At 37.3% G+C, this 22,481-nt stretch overlaps 1 protein-coding gene across 2 annotated transcripts in view; it reads right to left on the reverse strand.

Annotated features, from left to right (window-relative positions):
- gphna (gephyrin a) overlaps nt 1-22,481 on the reverse strand; it is a 68,546-nt gene that overhangs the window by 43,566 nt on the left and 2,499 nt on the right. For both annotated transcript variants that reach the window (XM_079458233.1, XM_079458232.1), the window contains exon 2: nt 1,788-1,866. In XM_079458233.1, coding sequence (XP_079314359.1) covers nt 1,788-1,866 — 79 coding nt within the window. The remainder of the gene's footprint in view (nt 1-1,787; nt 1,867-22,481) is intronic.

Below are 22,481 nucleotides of genomic sequence, written 5' to 3' on the forward strand. Positions count from 1 at the left end.
TATTATATATATATATATATGGGTTTATTACACCCAGATGAATCAATTATTCAAAAGGGGCATTATACACTGGATGTGTGTTAAACCAAAGTCAGCTGCCTTGCTGCCAGATGAATCAATGACAAAGTTTCTGACAGGTTTCTGAGAAATTAAGGAAAGATTCAGATAAAGCAGAAAATATCCAGTGCCAAATTATGTATGTAAATTATTCTCAAGTGTCATTTCAGTTCATACACACACCATATCTATTTAAAGTTAAACGGCTAAATACGTTCACACACTGAAAATAGCCTAAGATGGACTGAAACATTTTATGTATTTTTTGTTTTCTTCTTTTCGTAGAGAGGCCGAAAAAATTATTTGTTTGATTATTTAGCCAAATATTTAGATTTTGATAACACGATTACTCATTGACTTAAGGATGGATGAATTATTAATAAATATATATGTTGTCAAATAAACACTGGATTCAACTTGATAACAACAAAAATAATTGATAAAAAAGATAAAGTATGAATGCATACATTCAAATAAATAATATAGCTGTCAAAAGCATAACATAATAAACAACATTTGCAAAACAGAATACAGCGCAAATTGTTTTACTTCTAAAGTAAATTGAGATTGAAAATCAGTTTTCCTGAACTTTATTTAAAGCTGTCATTCCACGGCTATAATCTTTCATTTTCATTGGAAATAAATTCCTTTAAAAGAGTACTTTTAAGCCATCTCTAAGACAGCACTAAAGGATTATGGGAATTCATAGGAAACCAAAGACATCACTATGCTCCCATCCCTAAATGAACAAATGGAAGAATCCCAGCAGACAACATACTATATGAACATTACATTCAGGACATTATAAATATATCTTCCTTAATAGAAAAGGTAGCATTTTGCAGGATTCAGAAACAGCTTCTGGAAACATTACTTCATCTTATTCGGATGAACTCTGTGAAAAAGTGTTCTCCTTGAGATGAGGTTGCTTAAAAGCACGAAAGGTCTCCACTGAAGTCCATGAGAAGTACATGGCCTGCATTATGTGAAGAGTCCACACTTGTAAGAGTGGATGCAACAAATAAACCACAAACACAAAAACAAGCTCTTATAGGTGCAATCTACAGTAGTCATCCATGCTGAAATTGTGTCTAGACCTTTTAATAACCTTCTGTATGAGAAAAGTAAAACATTTATTATGCAACCCCTCAAAAGCAGAAATATTTTGATGAAATCATTGCAGTTTCAAAACACAGCTCACATTTTAACTTCATAGGAAATCATGTTATTGTTCATAATAACATTGATTTGTCTTTTGACCAACAGCATAAAGTCTGGTTGTCTCTACAGCTTTTCGAGTCTAAAACTTAAAACCCATTATTCGGCTTTAGCTTAATATTTTAAATTATACACCCTTGTTTTCAGAATGAACGTTCTTTGAATTGGTACAAGCTTTATATGTTGTACATTTCCCAGGTAAAATTTCGTACCATTTTAACGGGGAAAACAAATAGCACAAGCCGACCATTTTTACTTTGGATTTGTAAGCCTAAACCACTGTTAAGCCCTGAAAGGGTTTGATTCAAAATCTTTGTGCTGTGGAGCATCACACACATCAAACACACAGCTCCAGACCCAACACAGACAGACCACAACAATTGAAGAATTTTGAGATAGTCAGGGAATCATTTGGAGGACAGAAAGACGATTTGGCAAAACCTTATGGCAGACAGGACCTGATGCATGTCAGTGGTATCAGACAAACATAGGCTGCGAGTTGTGTCACTTACAAGGAGGGGTCATGGACGAAATCTTTGAGGTTGATTCCGCTGCGGTCCTCAGCAAGGTTTCTGAAGCAGCTGTCACTCACTGCAGGGAGGAGAGAGACAAAAAAAAGAGATAAAGAGTACATCATTTAATGAATATAACACAATGCCTATTTTCAGGCCGTATACGTCTCATTCCTTAAACGTCACTTTAGTCCCGAGGTTTGAGAGAATATGAGTTATGTCAAAACACATTACTCAACAGATGTACGGAGATGCAAGCGTGGGGAATCATAGTCTGAGGCTTTGGTGTGTTTCACAGGCTACACCGTTACGCACAGATCATCCCAAAAAATGAATAGTTTTCATAAAATGTGTCATTCTTCTACATGATCTTTATTATGTGGAAGAGTGTAAAACATATCATGCATTAAGGTTAACATTCAAAGCAAAATGGATCTTTTACATTTTCTTAATTTATGTTCTTGGTTTTACAGTAAATGATTCATTGGTTTATATCTTTGTCAGCTTTAATCTAAATGTATAAACTTGCTACACACCCGAAATAATTTCTTATTAGCATTACCAGACCCTCTGGCTTTCAAACCACTTGTACTATAGAAACAACTTACCTATTTAAAGGGATACTTTACTCAAAAATGAAAATTCTGTCATCATTTACTCTCTTCGAGTTGATCCAAATCTGTATACATTTCTGTGTTCTGATGAACACAGAGAATATATATTTGGAAGAATGCTTGTAACCAAACAGATTTTGCCACCATTGACTCTCATAGTAGGAACAAATACAATGGTTGTCAGGCGCCCAGAACTGTTTGTGGTCAAAGGTGCCAAACTATTTGGTTGAAGTATTCCTTTAAATTTCAGATAAAAAAAAAGAATTCACACCCCAGCCACTTTTTTCTTGCATCACATTTCAGGAATAACAAAAGACATAAATGCCATTACATGACCTGTAAGTGAAACATCAACAGAGCTGCTTTCAGCATTAACAAACAGCATATAACAATAGTAACAAAACAATTTGATAAATGCAAGATTTCAACCGCACTGGTCACGAAAGCCTCCAGGGCTCCTCGAAAAAGGTAAAAAATCATACAGAATGACCCGTACGGTGTAAATAAATGATACAACGCTTGCACTCAACATCACGTTGCCCATCACGCACAAACGCTCGGTGCAACACTTGCTTCATAATTGCCGTGCCGTATTTTCTCACCCCTCTCTCTATCCTCCTCATCTCTTGCTCTCGCTCTCTCTCCTGCTAACCCTTGATCTATAAATAGCCTGGTGTTCCCTGCAGGAGGCAGAAGAAGTGAGATCTCCTCAGAGAGAAAAAACTTCTTGTCTCAGGGATGCAACCAACGTCTGTTTGTGCGTGTGTATATGAATGAAGGCGAATTCTGCTGCCAACGTGTAACGTATAAGTGACCGATAGTATGTGTGTGTGTGAGGGAGAGACAGCAGATGGAACATTCATCAAAGGACATTAAGACATCGGTATGTTAATGGGAATCAGGATGAGATAAGATTAGTTGATCAAATTAATCAGCCCATTTTTTGGCCATTCTGAATTGGCTTATTACAGAAAAGGTCATTGTGTAGTGATTTATATCCAACAATTTTGTGTAAATTGAATTTTTATCATGAAGTTGCATTTACACACATCATCAGCCATTGGCCAACCTGCTCTAAATATCATATCATTGTCGACCTACAAAAAAACATGTAGGTCAATCGCTAAATGTCAACATAACAGTACTTTAATATATCATGGGATTCAAAGCTATCTTATTTATACACTGTGGTATTTAAAGCGATAGTTTACCTAAAACGGAAAGACTGTGATCAATTTACTCTTTCTGTCATGATCATTCACTTATCTACATACACCATCAACAATGTTTTTGTGAATATATTTATGAACGTGTAAATGATAGGAACAAAAGTATATTGTTTGAAACCGAATGCTGTCTGTCTTGAGACCTGTCAGACTTGCGGCTATTGAGATCACCTTTCTGTGTTGCTCTGGAAGAACATCTTTAAAGGAGGAGTAACATGCTATTACATACATTGTGCCTTCTTTATATCGTTAAACGTGCAGGGTCCTCATGCTTAACATGGTAAACTTGTTTAAAACCGAGTTGGGCGCATGACGTAGTATTTCTGTGCTCGATAATGTCCGACAGCACTACAACCTGTTTCGGAGAGTTTTTTATAACTTTGGATCCTTGTTTCGAAACAAGGTTCCTACGGTTTTAGTGGCCATTCTCCTGGAAGAGCTCGCCCATGAATGAACCAGAGAGCGAACGAAAGAGGTCGCCCATCAGTGTTTTTGTTTGTGAACATCATTTCGAAGACGATTGTTTCTCAAACAAGTACCAGTTTTAATCTGGATTTTCAAGTCACTTGGAACTGAATGACGGAGCGGTGCAAATTATAAAAGCGACCGTTTTGGAGTCTGAGCCACAGCCGGTATGTAAAACTTTGTGAAATATCTATGTTTTGTTAGCAATCGGCATCTCAGTGTTATACGATTTTAAAATAGCGGCATTATATATCTTACCATATAAAGACGTCCATCGGTAGTCATTGCTGCTGTGGTTCTTGTACCACTACAGACTCAGGGTCCAATTCTGGATCAAATATGTAAGGCTCGATCAAACTGTAAGCCCTATTTAACTTTATGACAACAACAAAACGTTTTGGTACAGTATTTACATCCATGCAACAGCTGGCAGAACTCACGCAGAGCTGAACATAATTTTCAGTCTCAGACAATGTTATATCATTAAGATATGGTATATCGAACAGTATATCGGTTATCAGCTTCCAATTTTCAAGATTTATCGGCCACAACTTGTGTATCGGTGCATCCCTAGTTTTGAGGTATGTTTGTAACCACACAACGGTGGTACCCAATCACTCTATTGCATCGATGGTGCCACTGTTGTTCAGTTGCCAAAACGTTTTAAAATATCTTTTCTGTTTTGCAGATGAAAGAAAATCAATCATATGGGTTTGAAATGACAAAAGGGTGAGTAACTGAAGACAGAATTGTCATTTTTGGGTGAACTCTTAAGAACTATACCATGATAGTACTACAGTACAGAGATGTATTTTGCCCTGTAAAGCTGCTTTGGAACAATGCAAATTGTGAAAAGCGCTATATAAATAAAATTGAATTGAATTGAATTGAATGTATCATGGTCATCTGAATAACTGATGCGAACGGTTATCATATGTAAGACATCTAAGAATATCGCAGCATTACCATGACACATTTATGAAAACAAAGGTATTACTGATATATACTCCAAAGCACTTTAAAGAATTGCACTCCTAAAGACACGACACTATCATGTTACTTTTGGTAATTCTTTAATAACAGCAAAGAAAGACACCAAATAAAAATCGTAAAGAATTTTTACGGCCATCAATTCTCAACTCCCAAAGAAGCCGAATCCTTCAAGTCCTGTTTCCCGGGGAGTACGCACATACACACACACTTTCTTTCTACCTCATATGTCTGTGACTCACAGCTTTGCTGACGGAAAAGTCTGTCTGCGTGGACACTTTGGTGAGGTGAGAGTTTCCCTCTCAGTGCGAGACTGTGTGTGTGTGTGCGCGTGTGTTGCCCGCGGCTGTGAGTAGGAGTTAGACTTGCATGAGCTAGCCGTTGTAAAAGCCGCTCTGGTTAACCCCTGCCTACATTCAGAGAGGAGTCGTGGACCTCGCTTTGTTCCTCAAACACTGCATGTCCGACCTGGGAGCACATAAGCTCAGCTTAGGGTAACAAACCTCTGAGCTGCACTCACTTTGAAGAGCCCTCGTGTTTATAAAGGACTAGTAGCGAAAACTTCTTGAGTAAGAGTTCACGATACAGGAAGGAGATTGTTTCTGATTGGATGATCAGCTAATGTATTTACTTTCTCTGTAGAGTTATATTATTAAGCTTTATTATGGCATTATGCAGCGATTCAAGCGAGCAGAAATTCCGTAAGGGCATATTTTCACGCAATGTATACAATATATTAAAATTGTTATTATACAAAGTTTTTCCATTGCATTTTTGAAAAGCTTTGCGAAAAGATTATAATGTTATCAAAACAGTACCTGTTCACATGAAAAATGACTAAAAACACTGTATTATGTATGCCAGGCTAGCAGTAAACATTAGTAGTTTACAGAGACAACAACGGTATCGTTTTGAGTTTTCAGGCCCCAAAAACAAAATCATCTAAATGAACATTCAAAAACATGTTGTTTGTGTTTTTACTGAAAATAGATTGAAACACACTGGCCGCCACAAATGTGACCCTGGACAACAAAACCAGTCTTGCGGGTCAATTTCACATGACAGTGAGCGAATTAGAAGGTGGCGGTGTTAAAATGCAATGTTAAACTGACAGAGGACGCCTGACCGACCGAGTTTATCAGGACTTAACGGAAGGTTTGCAGTTTGGGCTGTCCGATTTTGGGAAAATATCTAATTGCGATTTTTTTTTTGACGGACATTGCGATTTGATTTGTAATTTAAAAGTAAAGCTTCAGCTCAATATTGTCAATAAGCACAGTATTGCTATAGTTACCCTGCTGAAATAAAACAAAATCCATTACAGAGATTTGCGCCAAATTGGCCGCGCTATATTGTCTGCGCTATAATAAAACTATCACTCGCATTTAAAATCAAAGCGATCATAATACAGCAACACATTGACAGGAAGAGCAACAGCCGTATATGCTCTCCATGAGACAAATAAGTAATATAGCTAAAATCACTGCATATAACAGCTTATTAATGTAGATGTATGGTGATTTTGTCAGGTGATGCTGCGTTTATTAAAAATCTGGATTTTAGCAGCAGTTAAAGTGACAGCGTGTTGTATTAAACACGAGGTGTTATTGGGTTATGGGGTATCGTGGTTAGTCGATAATTTAGGGTGGGGATTAGAAGCGAAACCGATTTCAAGTGCCAACACTAGACCAGACGCAAACACGTTCTGAACCTGTGGGAAACACGTACCAAACCCTCAAATCAAGCATATGCAATAGCGAGCATCACTAACAAACAGATTCAAAGACTCTTACTGTGTCGGTCTCCATGGAGAGATCCGCAGCCAATCAGAGTAAAGAATAAGTACCAACTGACCAATCACAGAAGACCTCTGAACAACTCCCCAAGAGCAACATTATATATAACTCAAGCCTCGCTCTCTAGATCCAATCAATGAACATTTCTACTTCCATCTGCCTTCATCTTCATGACCACACAACATGATGATTTGAAAAGAAATGGAACGACTGTAGTTATAATTATAAATTAATGAAATCATCAAATGTATAATTTCTACTACTTTTTTAGAAAGAAACACGAGACTACATCTATATCATGTCAACAGTGAGAGAGCGAAGATGATGAACCCAAAAACACACAGCTATATAGAAGGCTAATAATAACGCAGTTCTTTAAATAATTAAAACGTTTCTTCATTTCTTTTTATTATGTTAATTTAGAAAAAAAGTTTGAAGTATTTTTTTGTGCTGTGGCACAGTTTCAATGCATGATGTAAGTTGCAGCCATTAATATAGCCAAGTTGCGTTTTAAATGGCAAATTACATTTATGTAGTTTGGTTTCTTTTTGTTAAGTTTATTAAGAAAAATGTTTGGAGTATAATTGTTTGTGCCTCAGATGCAGAATGCAATTTGCATGACATCATTTATGTTTCAAATCCTCCTTTAGTTACTCTCCTTCCTCAGACAAAACCATCCGATACGATCAACACGATCACATGCAGACCTGTGTTTCCGAGTCTCAAACTGCACCAAATATTAGGTTTGTTGGACAAAATAGGGCTAACGTTGCTCTATATTGTTCTGAGAGAGTGTGTTCTTTTCTTGGGGTGGTTTCACATTAAGTTTGATTGCCTGGTCCGAACCCTAGTTCGATTGCCCTCCCCCTGCCCCCGCCGGATTGCGTTCATATTATTTAATTTGGATCCATACTGCAGGTCGTTTCCGGCATCAAGCCTGCACGACGCAGGAGAATGCGGCAAAATGCTTAACATTGCTCGCTTCACTTTTATACATTTATGTTTTTGAACCGTTAGTTTTGTTTCCAAAGCTTCAGTTCATAATGGCACTTCCGTGTGTCTTACGGATGTACTGTAAAGGCAAACAGAAATGAGATATACAGCTCTCTGCTTGGAGCGGTTTGTCACGCTTGTCAGAAAAGTGAGTGATACACGTACAAGAACACATTTTTACCAAATCATACGTCATTAATAGCGGTTCACATGCTTTTATCCTAAGGTACGCATTATTATTATTAGTCTCAGTATTTATTTGAAGTTTATGTGTTTCATTTCAAATTGAAATTTCATATTGTTAAAACTGTGCTTTTGTGATTATGTTCAGCCTTATGAGTTTTCCTGTAGCACAGTGAAGATAAAAGTGGCCGCAAAATGCGTAAATGTAAATGTTTAATTCCTGTGTAAATGCATTTATGCTGCTTCAGAGCCGCATTAACGGCCAATGTAAGTACACGTTTTGGTGGTTTATACCACTTCAGATTCGGTTTCTGTGCCGTCTTTGCTGTGTAAAGACACCTTTACAGTTCTTCAGCAAATCAGTGAGCTGCATTTCAAAGCCCCTTTATAACTAATTGTATCGTATAACATCTATGCAAAAGCTCAATTTCTAGATAAGCCTTTCACAAAAGAAATAGGCAAGGGAAAACAAAAATGATTTAGGCGAAAGGATGCGTTGAGGGAATCTGACGGAAGACTACACATGATCCAGAGGGGAATCAAGGGTATCGAATTAAAGCACAGAGAAAACACAAACATCATATCTCTTTTCAAAATAACACAAACATATATATGCATTCAAACAGGAAGTTCAAGTCATTTCATTGTTTAGCAGTCATGACTTAATTCAAACATTTCCTGTAGGCTATTCCGCACCTTGAAAATCAACCTGAAGGTATTTTGGCCCTTTTCTTTGCAAAGGACCACTGGCTTCCGGTCGTTGCCACATCATCTCAACTTGGTCAGGACTGTAACCCTCCCTAAATACATTTTTTAAATGTTTTCATGCTATATCATACATACTTATGTTAGCTTCTCAATCCAGTCGTTTTAGCCGGACGACCACCATTTCATTACCAGTTTAATGTAATAGCAACCTCTCATTTTGTTCCTGATTCACTTACTGAATATCAACCGTATTGAAGCAAAAATTTCACAAGCAGCACCCTTAATCGTCATCAAACATTTTAATAACATTCATTCTCTAACTAGCAGACATCTCAAACACAAGATTATATAATTGCAATATAATATCATCATAATCTATTTTATTATATAACTGCCTAGAATTAAGTATCACATGATTTCTGCGATGCGGAAAACGCGGACGGAATCTTGAAATCCAGGCATTAATATGGAATTTGATGTATAACGCGGAATCTTGCAAATTTAGAACTTCTTAATCAGAAAATAGCATTGAACAGCTGATTAAAATCCAATTTGTGCTTTAAATAACATCAGTATTGATTCGGTTTAAATATGTAATCTGCCTGTTTTGCAGACTGTGTGTCTCTCTAGGCATTTTCAGACTGGGCACGTTTGCTAGGGTCTGAACTCGTATGCAATTGTTCCCAGCACCTCCCACAGTGTTGGTTTAGTTTAACTCTCAGTTTAATTCTATCGAACCCTGGAGCACTTGCGTTCATCTTATGTCATCACAAACGTCCGCTAACCGCTCTAACTGCACTCGCTACACGCGAATATAATGCAGACTCTTTCTCGCTCAAATCCAAGGTATTTATTTTTATTCATTATTTTAAGTAAAGGTTAAAGGTAAAGTAAATGTTCCAATCAAATTAAAAAAACTAGGTATAAAAAGTCAGCAAAATGCATCCCAACTATCAATACTGAACACACACAGCAACAAAGACAAGACCACACGATAACGCAGAGGGAAAATAAATACTTAAAAGCAACTTCAATGTCATTTGCCCGTCTTGTGGCTAAAGAGACTTGACAAAAGACAATGAAGATCAAAGTCCAATACATACCGTATTTACAATATAGGCGAGTACACCCACTGTTTCATCATATTGTTTTAAAAGGACATTTCAGTCAAGGAACAAAACCAGAGGCTTGTTTTTCCGGCAAATGACACGGGCGTGTCGAAAGTGTCGGTGACAAGCGCAGCATTTTTCTATTCGTTTCTATATGATACCACGGGAGCTTTCGTCATTTGCCGGAAAAACAAGCCTCTGGTTCACGCGCAGCCGAGGGATAACAGAAGCTAGACATTACCGTAAATAACGCTCTCAATATTAATATTTCTCTTAAACAAACGCATCTATTCGCTTAAGGAATCTCTATTTCACTGAAGAAAAATAAATTCAATTTGATTTGTAAAATCCATGTTAAAAATTCCACGTTTCTTTTTTTGTGGTTTCCAGAGGTCTTTGATGCATCTGTGAGATGGGGTTGTCTTCCATAATAAATATTTCATAACCACGCTGATAAATATTGAGGACACCTTTATTCAGGATACCGCTGCAGAGACAACTGAGTGGACTCGACTGCACTCGGCCATTCAGATCATCTCGTGTTCCCTAAATTAATGAATTTATTTTACTACATTTCTGAATAAGCAACAGTAAAAGAGAAAAGTACAGCTGCACAGTGAGGAAAGGAATGAGTGAGGTATGAAGGGAGTGTTACTTTTTGTCTACATTTTCTTTAGTCAGAGGAGGGAGAGATGTTATTTAGAATAGAGAAGATAAATGATGAACAGCATGAGCCGTATATTTGAAGAGGAGATACACAGGGAGGAATGAGAGACTAAAGATTTACAGAGGAATGACGCAACCTCCTTACAACCAGTAACACACACACACACACACACACACACACAACAGATCTATTCCCCTTGTGAAGGCTTGTAATTATCTTCAAGCCCGTAGCTGATGACCCTGTGCTTCCATTAGCACTTCTGTCTTACATACAAGCATGACATTGTAACACGTATGAAACTATAATTCAGATGTTTCTCTTTAAGGACTCTTTTAGATTTTTTGATTTGTTCAATTTGTCCCTCGCCTTATAAACATGCTAATAATTAAAGGTCCAATCTGTAATTTTTTGGAGGATCTCTATAAATGCAATATAACATACATAACTATGTCTTCCGAGATGTATAAAGACCTTACACAATGAAGCATTACGTTTTTATTACCTTAGAATGAGCTATTTCTATCTACATACGCCACTGGTCCCCTTGCGTGGAATTCGCCATGTTGGTCCAGCGGTAGGTCTAAACGAACAAACTGAACACACTTTTTCATTGTAATTATTGATTATTATTGTGGGCTTATAATAGAAGTCTGTGCAGCAAATATTTAGAAATTGTGAAACTTACTTTTACATAAGTATACTTCCCGCAGCTTCAAGTCTTAAAGGGACAGTGCACCAAAAAAATACAAATGTATTTACCCTCATGTCTTTTAAATCCTTTATATGACTCTTTCTTCGGTGAAACACAAAAGAAGATATTTTGAGAAGTGAGTGGTTTTGTGTCCATACAATGAAGTCAATGGGGGGCTATGTTGTTGGGTTCCCAATGTTATTAGTTTTTTCTTCCAGCTATTCCATGTATACCACAGTCTAAAGCTGCGGTCAAATTAGACTTTTCCCTCCATTGACTTCCATTCATACGCATGAAACTCAAGCCCGTACAAGAGTATTTCGCATTTCGCTGAGTAGCAAAGTTCAAGTCTGGTGAACTCTGGCCTGCGAATTAACGTCACTTCAGTGTCTCAGACAAATAGAAGATAAAAACTTCACAGCGTGACCTCTCCGCTGTAAAAAATGAAGGAATCGCGCACGGCCATTTTCGTATCACGTCCGAACAATCTTCGATGCTCAAAGTCAAGTCTGACCGTTGGTTTAATTTCACATTTTATCTACAAATTAATGTAGAAACGACAAATTTCTTTAACAGCATCATTTTATGATTGAAAGCCTAAATTCTAATATTGTTGGCTTTGCAACTGATGTCTTTATTAAATATATAATTTTTCTACTGTGCTTGCGAAAATACTAAACAAAATGTGCTTTCTGGGCATAATCTTGTGTGTTTTTGTTCATTCAAGCACGAAATCGAAGTTAATAATGACAAATTTTCTGGCGCAGCCTTTAACACATGTGTACAACAGACGAGACTGCTGTCGCGTTGTGTTGAGCCTTGTTCCACAGCCACAAGCTGTCAATCTATACTGGACGTGTCAATACAACCATTTCAAATTGCGCCTAAACAGTTTAAAGGCCTTTATATGAATAAGAGTGTGATTATATAATGTAGCGCAAAAGAAATCCCAATAAGTGCAAGGGAAATAACATGTACACACCCTGCCTATACTGTCATTCTGCAATTTATGAAATTGGATCAGATTAACAAGAATTTGACACGTTTTTGTTTGACTTTTTAATTCATTCGAGTCAAAAAAGGCTTAATCTGATTGTTACGGGAGCATGTCCCTAACAACGCTAAGATCGTAACAACACTCCAAAAATCTTTAGATTGAATGCACTTTAATAAACGTAAATGTGACTTCACTTGTTTGGCCAAGAAAAGTCATCCTTGCTAAACAACAGCTCTTGTTTTTTGGCAAGAATGACCAATCCCCTCACACTTGGGTCAAGTCATTTTACATCTTTTGAAGAAGATACCCAGCCCTCTGGCATTTTTTTGCCTGACACGGCTAGGGCTGCACGAAATATCAAAATGTATACATCCAGAATAAAAGTTGTTTATACATACTGTATAATCTCTGGGTACTGTGCATATAATTTTGTATTTATAAACGTATACACATACATGAATATATTTAGGAAATATTTACATGTATTTATTTATATTTACATTTACATTTAGTCATTTAGCAGACGCTTTTATCCAAAGCGACTTACAGAGAGTTCAGGGAGCAATAAACGATATGTCGAGCAATAGTGCAATAGGTGCTAATACAAAGTTTCTAGTTTCTACAGAAGCCAGACCAAAACCTGTGGAGAGAAAGAGTTATTGTTTTTTACCCATAATTTACTTGTTTTACATATTTTATATTTTTCATAAATATATGCATATATGTATATGTTTTCAGAAACGCAAAATTTATATGCACAGTACAAAGACATTTAATAGGTAAACATAAACTTTCAATCTGATTCCGATTAATCGCGATTAATCGTTTGACAGCCTTATATTCTCATAATAAGAGGCATGTTAATGTCAGTGTCTGTGTGCACGAGCGTATGCATGTGTTCTGAAGTGTGGAAGAACGTGCATCTTTGTAAAATAATCATCATTTTTTTAAATATATTTAATACATTTCAAATGGATTTTACAAACTTGAAGCATTATCGTATTGCATATATCATGTCACACTTTTCTTCAATACCGTGCAGCCCTAAACACCAATCTGCTTTAGCCTCACAGAGTTCAGACAAAGAAATGCACCCAGCTGGTGTCAAGCGCAGAAAACATCACCAACGTGACATTTACCATCACTGTGAAACAAGCTGTAACAGGTAAGGAAAACGTAAAGAGCGGAGTGTCAGTTTGATCTGCGTCAGAGAGATTCCTGAGGAGAGAGAGAGAGAGAGAGAGAGATCTTCAGCGGTGAGTGGGGGACGTCTGTGATTAATGTCTGCATTCTATTATCTAAAACGCTACAGTCACGCTGTGTCCAGATAAGACTTGACTTAAATTATTCAACGAGACACGAGCCTACAGAACGCAGGGACGTTCAGATGGGGAGGCATGTTTTAGAGAAGAGATCATTACGAAGACACTTTGGCAGATTCTCCCGCTCACACAGTTGGTTTCGAGCATATGGGGCTTTGGAGCTTTTACTGATACAGTTTTACATCACTGTAAGGGGTGTTTCCACAAAATAACACGTTTGCTGTGTATTATGAACTATCTTGTTCGGTTTATGGAACGTTTTTATGATTGGCTTAAACCGACTCAAATGTGGCTTATGAAAAGCATCTTTTGACTCTTCGTTAAACATGCAGGTAACCTTAAATACTTATTGGTACATGGGTTGTAATCATATAACTTAAAATAACTTCAAACTGACCCTTCGCACCAAAACCTCAACAGACAGCTTGTGTTATAAATAACTTTTATTAGGGGTGACCATGAATAGTCGAAGACTCGATGCTTCGATAGGAGGAGCCTGATTCGACTTCCAATCTCACAGTCGAATCTTCGCAAAGGTGTTATGCAATGGGCATCATGCCATTTTGGTTAAATGGGCAGTGGCGTAGCAGACAGGCAGGCACTGCCCGGCAAAAAAATATAATATATGATGTAAATAAATGGGTCTTTTTTAGGGTTGGGTATCGAAACCCCCCACGCATATGAGCGCGCATATGAGTGGTTATGACCCAGCGCAGGATCGCATCTCTTCCTGTCTTTTGTGCTATAAGACTGGTAAAGGGACCCAGCTCAATCCGCATGCACCCAGATGACTTGCAAATGAATGTGTACACCAATGTTGGTGTCAAAAACATTTCTCCCTTACTGAATGTTTGGGCATTTAAATATGAATACAACACATTGTCTGTATATAAACGTAGTTCATAACTTAGACTGATCTTTGTGCTGCATGATACACAAAAAAATTATAAGGTAATATAACCAAAATCACAGTATATAGCAAGCACAGAGCAGACTTTCAGAACTCGTCATTCTCTGCGCTGAAAGCATTCGCGTCAGGAGGATGGAAAAAGAGTGCACAGGAAAAAAGGTGAAAGGGACTTTCGACTGTTTATATGGTTAGATATTTAATTGCATTCCTTCTTTACATGCGGAAAATAAAGTTACTGTATTGGTAGTTCATTGGTAATGCTTTATTCCAGTTTGTAAAAAAAATCATCAAGTAGTTTTGAAGTTTTTTAGGCGAGATCTGGTCTAGCAAGCGGCATAGCATTGTTACTTGACGTTTAAGGAAAATGTCAATTAATTTTGCTATTTGTGGCTTGTGTTTTGAATATGTTCCCATGCATTTCAGACATTTTACCTAAACACATTTATTTGAATGTGGCTTATTTTGTTTTTTTATTTAATTTATTATGATAAATTATTGTTTGATTGTTTTTGGTGCATCAACATTGCGCTTCACTTTGTGCTGAACCCTTGTTAACCACCTGGTGTCATCCCCACATGTACACGCGCGCGCACACGCACGCGATTCGACTATCAGTCATTTATAGTCAAGAAGTTACAATTCTGATTCCACTATGTAAATCCTTAGTTGAGGATCCAAATTTTTATAGCCCTAAAAAGGCTTATAACAAACAATGTGTGGTTAAATGGCTGCGATATAGGATAGGCACATATACAAATAATTTTAAAAACTGGTAACACTTTAAAATAAGTTTGTATTTGTTAACATGAGTTAGTGCTGGGCAGTACACGGGTTCAAAAGGTAAACCGTATGAATTACACACGGTGTAAAAGGCACGCACATCCTTTTTTTACAGCTCAAGCTGTGCAGTTACAAAGTTACGTGGGTCTGCTCTGTACAGCACAAGCAGAGCTGATAAAAACCCAGGCACTCGCGTCTTTTCTGAACATATATACTATAAAGTTTATACATACGCAAGCTAATTAAATCAGTCGCATCTGCAATATACAGTGCAAACTTGCAGGCTCCTTATATTTGTTTACAACGTGATTTGCAGCCCGCAGCCTCGAGCAGTCACGTGAACTAAGATGAATAAATGCTGTAGAAGTATTGTTAGTTTATGTTCTTTAATGCATTAACTAATTATAACAAATACAAACTTTTATGACGATGGACTGTACACTCGGCATGCAGGGCTGGTTGGGGACAACACACAAGGGCCACTTCATATTCTTTTCTTTAACGTCACAAATTTTGGTTAAAATTTTAAATCCGTGTATAAGCAAATTGCGAATTTAAGTTGCAATAACTGCTAAACATTTAGTCTTTGTCAAGACGATAACGACGAAAAGGAGATAACATATTTATAAAATTATAAAGCAGTGTGTTTGTTTAGGGCTACTGTAAAAACAACATGGTGGATTCCACGTAAGGGGACCCACAGTGTATGTGGATAGAAATAGCTCGTTCAAAGGTAATAAAAACATAACGCTTCATTATGTAAGGTTTTATACACCTCTGAAGACATAGTCATGTATATTATATTGCATTTCTATCAATAGATTCTTAAAAAAAACACAGCAACTTTAAGAGGTGACCGGAAAAACTACACCATTAACTATTAGAGTAAAGGTCGACAGATATGGGTTTCACTCTGACCGATGCAGATTTTAGAAACCAGGATAGCCGATGGCCGATATGTTTGGCCGATTTTCTTTTTTCCACCTTTATCTCATAAAATCCAATGAAGTGATAAGAGGTGATACAAAATATTGCTTAAATTAAACATTTATTGAAGACATGTCTCTTCAATTCAGTGCACTTGATTGAGAAAGAGTGTTTATTGCAGGGTACAATATACAGTAGTCTAATTCATAGTAATAACACATTGCTCAAAACTTTAATGCACCTTCTCAAACTGTTGTGAAGCATACTTTTAGTTTATGTTTGTTGGCAGACACTGTTATTAGTCAAATGTTCATAATCTAAGTGAAAACAAAAATAAATAAATAAATAAATCTCTCATATTACACAGCCTGCTGCTCATAACTGCGTTTTAAGTTATATTTAGCTTTTAGCCTTTTTCCATTTTATAGGACAGTAGAAAGCCTGACAGGAAAGTAGACGCTCTTGTGGTCAAATTCGTTTCAACTGCCACAAAAGACCGCTTATGGACTTAATGCATAAATGAAGGGAAACAACGAGTCAGGATTTAAACTTAAAGACTAAAGTTAAACTTAAACTAAAGAATCAAAAGTTTGGTTTAATGATGATAAACGTACCAGGCAAGTAGAATGCTTTCTCTTCATTTCAGATTTCTAACACACACTTGCAGTGTTCAGCGTGTCTCCTGGCTGTCAGGGCAGAAAGAAACGCTTCTCTCTGTATGTTTCTCTCCCCCGGTCGCGTGCATTTGTAAATCGTGTGCACTTATTTCGTCCATTTGATAGAGAGATTGACCAAAACGCATCTTAATGCGAAGTATAAACAAAAGTTGGGGTGGCTACAGAGTGCGAGTTGGTAGAGAAGGTAGAGAAATTCTCCTGTACAGAAACGGTAATGATAACGTAAGAGCTTATCTAGCTATACAATGCGGCCAACTGTAATAATTTAGCCGCTGGGCTCGTCACCGGGTTTTGGTACCCGTTCATACATGTAGCCTGAACTATGTGGTTGAAGGCCCACTAACATTAGAGTTCCAAAAATGTACTCGCATTCTCAAGTAGCATCCTATTTATTCAATAACCAAAAAATATGCCAACCAAAAGGCATACCCATAAAATCGATTCACTTTTACACACACAATTACACAGTTGCGACTATGTTCTCAATATCTCAGATCCATGAGCTTTCCGTTGTGTATTCATGGTCGTATGCTTGTAATGCTGTACAAATGTGTGTATAGAGTGCGGCTGACAGTGGAGGGGTGTAATGAGTGTAATGATTAAAGGACAATTAAAACTGCATGAGGATGCTCATTTTCAGCCCCTGCTTTGCTCACAATCTTCAACAACTGTGTTTGTACATCTCTGTGTGTACAGCTTTGGCTTAACTTGTGAAAATGGCCAACATTTCTGAAAGTCTACTCGCAGGAACCTCATTAGCCTTGCATTAAATCAAAAAAGTCTATAACACAAACCAGTGTGTGTGTTAAGAATTCTTAACGGCTTTCGGGACTCAAAAGATGGATCATGTGACAAATATATGACCAGCCTTGAACCCCTTTAGAGGTCCATTTAATCAGCAGCATGTCAAATCCAGCATTTGAAGGCCAGCTCACATGGCATCATGGGACACAGGAGGGTAAAGGTCATTTCTGAATTATTAACAGCAGAACAAAACATGAGGTCACTGAACTAAAAGTGATACTTCGCGAATAATATCTTGTTGAAAGTGATATATTGTCATACCGAAATGGATCTTGTGAGCATTTTAGCGAATCACTTTCTTCCGAATACGTAGAATTTATTTTTCACCACGTTTGAGCTTAGTAGGATATTTTTAGCGAATGCCTTTTGTTCCACAAATAAAGCACACAAAAACAATTTTGCAGTTCAACTCAAATGAAATCTTAGTAAAAATGACATTTTTACAAAAACAAAAGTACTAACAGACTTAACAAAAACCACTATCCATTATGAAGCTAATACACCTGCCTGTAAAAATATTGTTTTTATACAAATACACTTATCAAAAGAATATAACACATTATAACTGTCTATGTACAAGTTAAAGACAATCTTTCAATCATGAGATGACCAGCTAAAAATACAATAGATACAAAAAATACACATTGAGGTACATTCTTTTACAGATGCAATCTCTACACAAAAGGTGGAAAACAATGTTAAGACTATTTATTTAAATAATATATATGAGGAGGATTATCTTCCATCCAAACCTTAAATGTAATAGTTTGTAGATGTATTTTCAAATGTTTTACTCTCAAACTCAACTCGAATGAAATGTGTCTGTCTGTGATATGATTATCCGTGTGACTGGCTCTATAATGGTCACACAATCCCTGTGAGCATAATGCAATAAACCATCTGCAATGAGTTCACACGCTTTCCACACGCTCTGAGTGCAAGTGGGAAGTGAAGCATAGGCTAGACGATATGGCATAAAAGTCCTGCTGGATCACATTTCCCACCGCTCCAAATCCCAGCAGGACACAGACACAGAGCCAACACGTTCATGAGCCATTACACATTTATGAATGGAGCTCGTGGTGCGGTAATAGAGGCAGGCCTTGGAGCCAACCCTGCTGGAACACACTGCTATGGGACAGGAGAACAGTCAATCGCCATGTCGCCCAATGCGATGGCAGGAAACCTCAGCCTTTAAGGACTAAACGCAGGTGAAAATAACATGCATCTAACTTCTGCTGCTGATCTTTGCTGCGACACTTGCTCCGCTTGCGCTGAATGCAGCAGCCGCGTTTCGGATGCGCAGTCTAGTCTCTAACTAAACTAAGTGATTTATTACTATAAAAATTCTAAATGATGGTGGGGATCGGTAGACGTGTGATGTAATCGGTTGGGGCGGTGGACACCGTGTATCACCGGTGACACAGACTATCGTATCAAGCCAAGCATTCATGTTATGCAAACACAAACTTTTGTCCTGTGTGTGATTAATCCGTGAACAGCCCTACCCAAACCAAAATTAAGACGACATGTAAAAATATTGTCAAAATAAATAATGTTACGTAACGTCAATATAACTACCTAATATTTAGCAGTAAATCTAAATCTGCATAAAAATCTCAGTAGTTTGCAAACATTCTGTTCAAATTTTGTACTAGTTGGACTAAGTGGGTCCCCCAGGCATTTAAAAGAATGCATCATTGCCATGGCCTTACAATACAACCATGACTTACTTTAAGCGTAGCGTACGGCAGAGAGATGCTTCAAAGATAATCCGCTTCAAAAAGAAATTCCTGTGCCCGTACGGAGCTCTGAACATATTCAAACAACAGCTGCAGTGGATTTATCATGAGTATTCAATTTAATCTCAGCCGCATCTGGATAGAAATCCCTCGATGGAATGGATTAATAAGCCGTTTAACTGACGATACCTTCATCGATTACCAGAACAGGAAACGCTTTTTCTCTAGTTACACTGTGAAACAGCTGGTACTACACAGTTTCACGAAACGCACAATGGTATTTAATGTGCACACATAGCCCAACCGTTTTTATAGACTTTTCCACAAACACTTTTAAAACATGACTGCTATCTTCAAAAACCTCCTCAGTGAGGTCCATACATGCTTAAATGCGGCTTTAGGGTCAAATGTTTATGTAAATACATCAACTTGAATTATTTGTCCTCTGCATTCCTAATGGGGAACCAGAGTCCAAATACACAAGCATAAATCCACAAAAATATCATACACCTTGACACAAAATGGGGTTTCGTATAAGCCACTACAAAAAAGCCATACAGTTGCTTTTACTAGGTGTTGACATTATGTACGAGCCATTCTGAGAACACTGACCAGAAAGCTTTGTTATCAGTGTTCTGCGGGGCTGATTTCCAGAACCTGTGAAATTCTGCCCCTGTAATTCAATACTAGTAGCTTCGAAATGATACCTGGGGCTGACATCTGAACTATCTTTCATTAAGGCTTATTAATGGCAACTGTTGACGATCAGCTGAGATGAGATCTTGGCAGGAGCCCATATCTTTCAAAGACAAGGTCCTCTATTGCCTTTAAGTCTGGCACAATGATTCCCAATTGCTATTCAACATCTGCCCTTCACAAGCTGAGGGTGTCGGAAGGTGTTACAGGGGACTGAAGCACAAACTTTAGAGAAGATGCAGGTTTGGGTGTGTGTTTGAGTGTTCTCAGAAAGACACCACTCACATGGGTGCTAACATGCTCTGACACCACAACTTCATGAATAACTTCATGTGAAGACAGTGCTCAGAAGGGCACTACGTAGGCCTGGGACGATATATATCACAATTCACACTACTTATACCTGTCTAGGGCCATTCTGAAATTTCAAAGGCTTCAATTCTGTGTTTTATGCACAGCTCTCCTGTGAACTACGGCTCTTTGATCAAAGGAAGTACTGCACGATCTGAAATCACTTTGAGTCATTTATAATGTGCATTTGAAAAAGCAACACTTATCAAACATCATCTTTATAAATATACTTTATTATCATGAAAATACCTGAAAAGGTTTGAAGAACAGCGAGAGAATATGACCATTGGCATTTGCTGGAACTACATGTGTAAATCATATTCTTCTGTGTCCAATATTCAGAGTTTCTGCGTCAGATTGTGCTCTGGCTTTCGGATGTGGCAGCAATTAACCGTAATTCATTGAGAAACTGAGCATAAGAATTGCACAATAAAGCATCTCAGCCCTAGCACTATGAATAAAAAATTATCATTTATGACTAAAAGGAAATATTGTGAGAATCTAAAACTTCTGTAACTTTCTTGAAAAACTTTTTTTAATCAAACTGCAACGTCAATGTTTTTCCAATGCTGTGATCCCTACCACAACCTGGTGTTGTCTGAAATGACACCCATCACAATCTCATGCAAATTCGGGCAAATGTTGGTCTTCCGCCCACCCCAATCCTGTGAATATACAGTAGGTAGGGAAAGTGAAACTGTAGTAAGGTTGGGTGATGTCTACCAAATTGTCATTGTACGATGTCTAGAGCGCAAACAGGGCAGAATTAAGGCATGTGTCAACTATACAGCGCAAGCTTCACAGTTGTAAAAAATATGAAACGAGTCTGTTCAGGCCCTAATGCTCATTTATAATAGGCTACTTGAGTCCGGCTCCACACAGCTAACTGTTTTGATAGTCTCACTTGGATGAAATTAAATATTCAGCACATTTTCTACTTGTTTTTACAATCCCAAATACTTAAAAATGAATAAATCAGCCCATGTAACCTATGTACTTATTTAATAATTCACTAACACAATAGAACATTTTATGGATTCTATTCTATCAAGTCATGTTTGAATAATACCCAAAATACACTACAAACAGGAATTTTGTAATGGGTTTAATGGAAAAAATGTGAATATATGTAATGTTTTTATTTTTTCAGCAAGGTAACTATACCCATACTGTGCTCCACACTGTTGACAATATTGAGCTGAAGCTTGACTAAGAAAATTGTATTCGTACATCAACACGCAATGTCTGTCGAAATAAAATTTGGTATTTTCCCCAAATCGAACAGCCCTACTAACCATTTAGTGCAATTTTAACTAAATCCACCAAAGGGGGGGCGGTCGAGCTTTCTCATACATAGCACCTAAACTCCTTCCCGACGCTATTCGAGGATCAGACACTCTCGCCCAATTTAAATCTAGATTAAAGACACCTCTTTTCAGCCAAGCATTCACTTGATGCAAATATGCTAAATAAACGACAGGGAGACTGCATTTATTAGATATTATTTACAAGAATAATTGAACTTGTTATATTAACACCATGCAATGTGTTTTACCTCTTTTGTGTTTTTCGGTTTTTCTTATTTTCCCCTGTAAAGCTGCTTTGGAACAATGCACATTGTGAAAAGCACTATATCAATAAAATTTTATTTAATTTAATTTAATGCTAGGTCATACGCTAACTAAATAAAACAGTAAAAGCGAGAATTGTTTGATGTGACAACGTATAGCTTTGGTTTTATAATAGTAAATAAAACAAACTAAAGTGCAGTAATAATCGTTATAACACAGCTCAAAGAAATCTATAACATTTTCGTAGAAATTGTAAACAGCACCCATTAAAGTAAAATAAAAAGTAAAAGCAAATTTGAATCACATGGGATCCCAAGCCTTTCAGAATAAAATAGGATCTATCTAAAATGAGGGAAAAAGCGGTAGTTAGAAATTGACTTGATCGTGAAGTGTCTATTACATAAGAGAATGGTGCAATGTGGTCATGTGAGGGGTTAAAGATAAGAGCGCTTACTGACCAAAAAGCTGTTTTGGC

The sequence above is a fragment of the Barbatula barbatula genome (genome assembly GCF_947034865.1).
Source record: "Barbatula barbatula genome assembly, chromosome: 6".
NCBI lineage: Eukaryota > Metazoa > Chordata > Actinopteri > Cypriniformes > Nemacheilidae > Barbatula > Barbatula barbatula.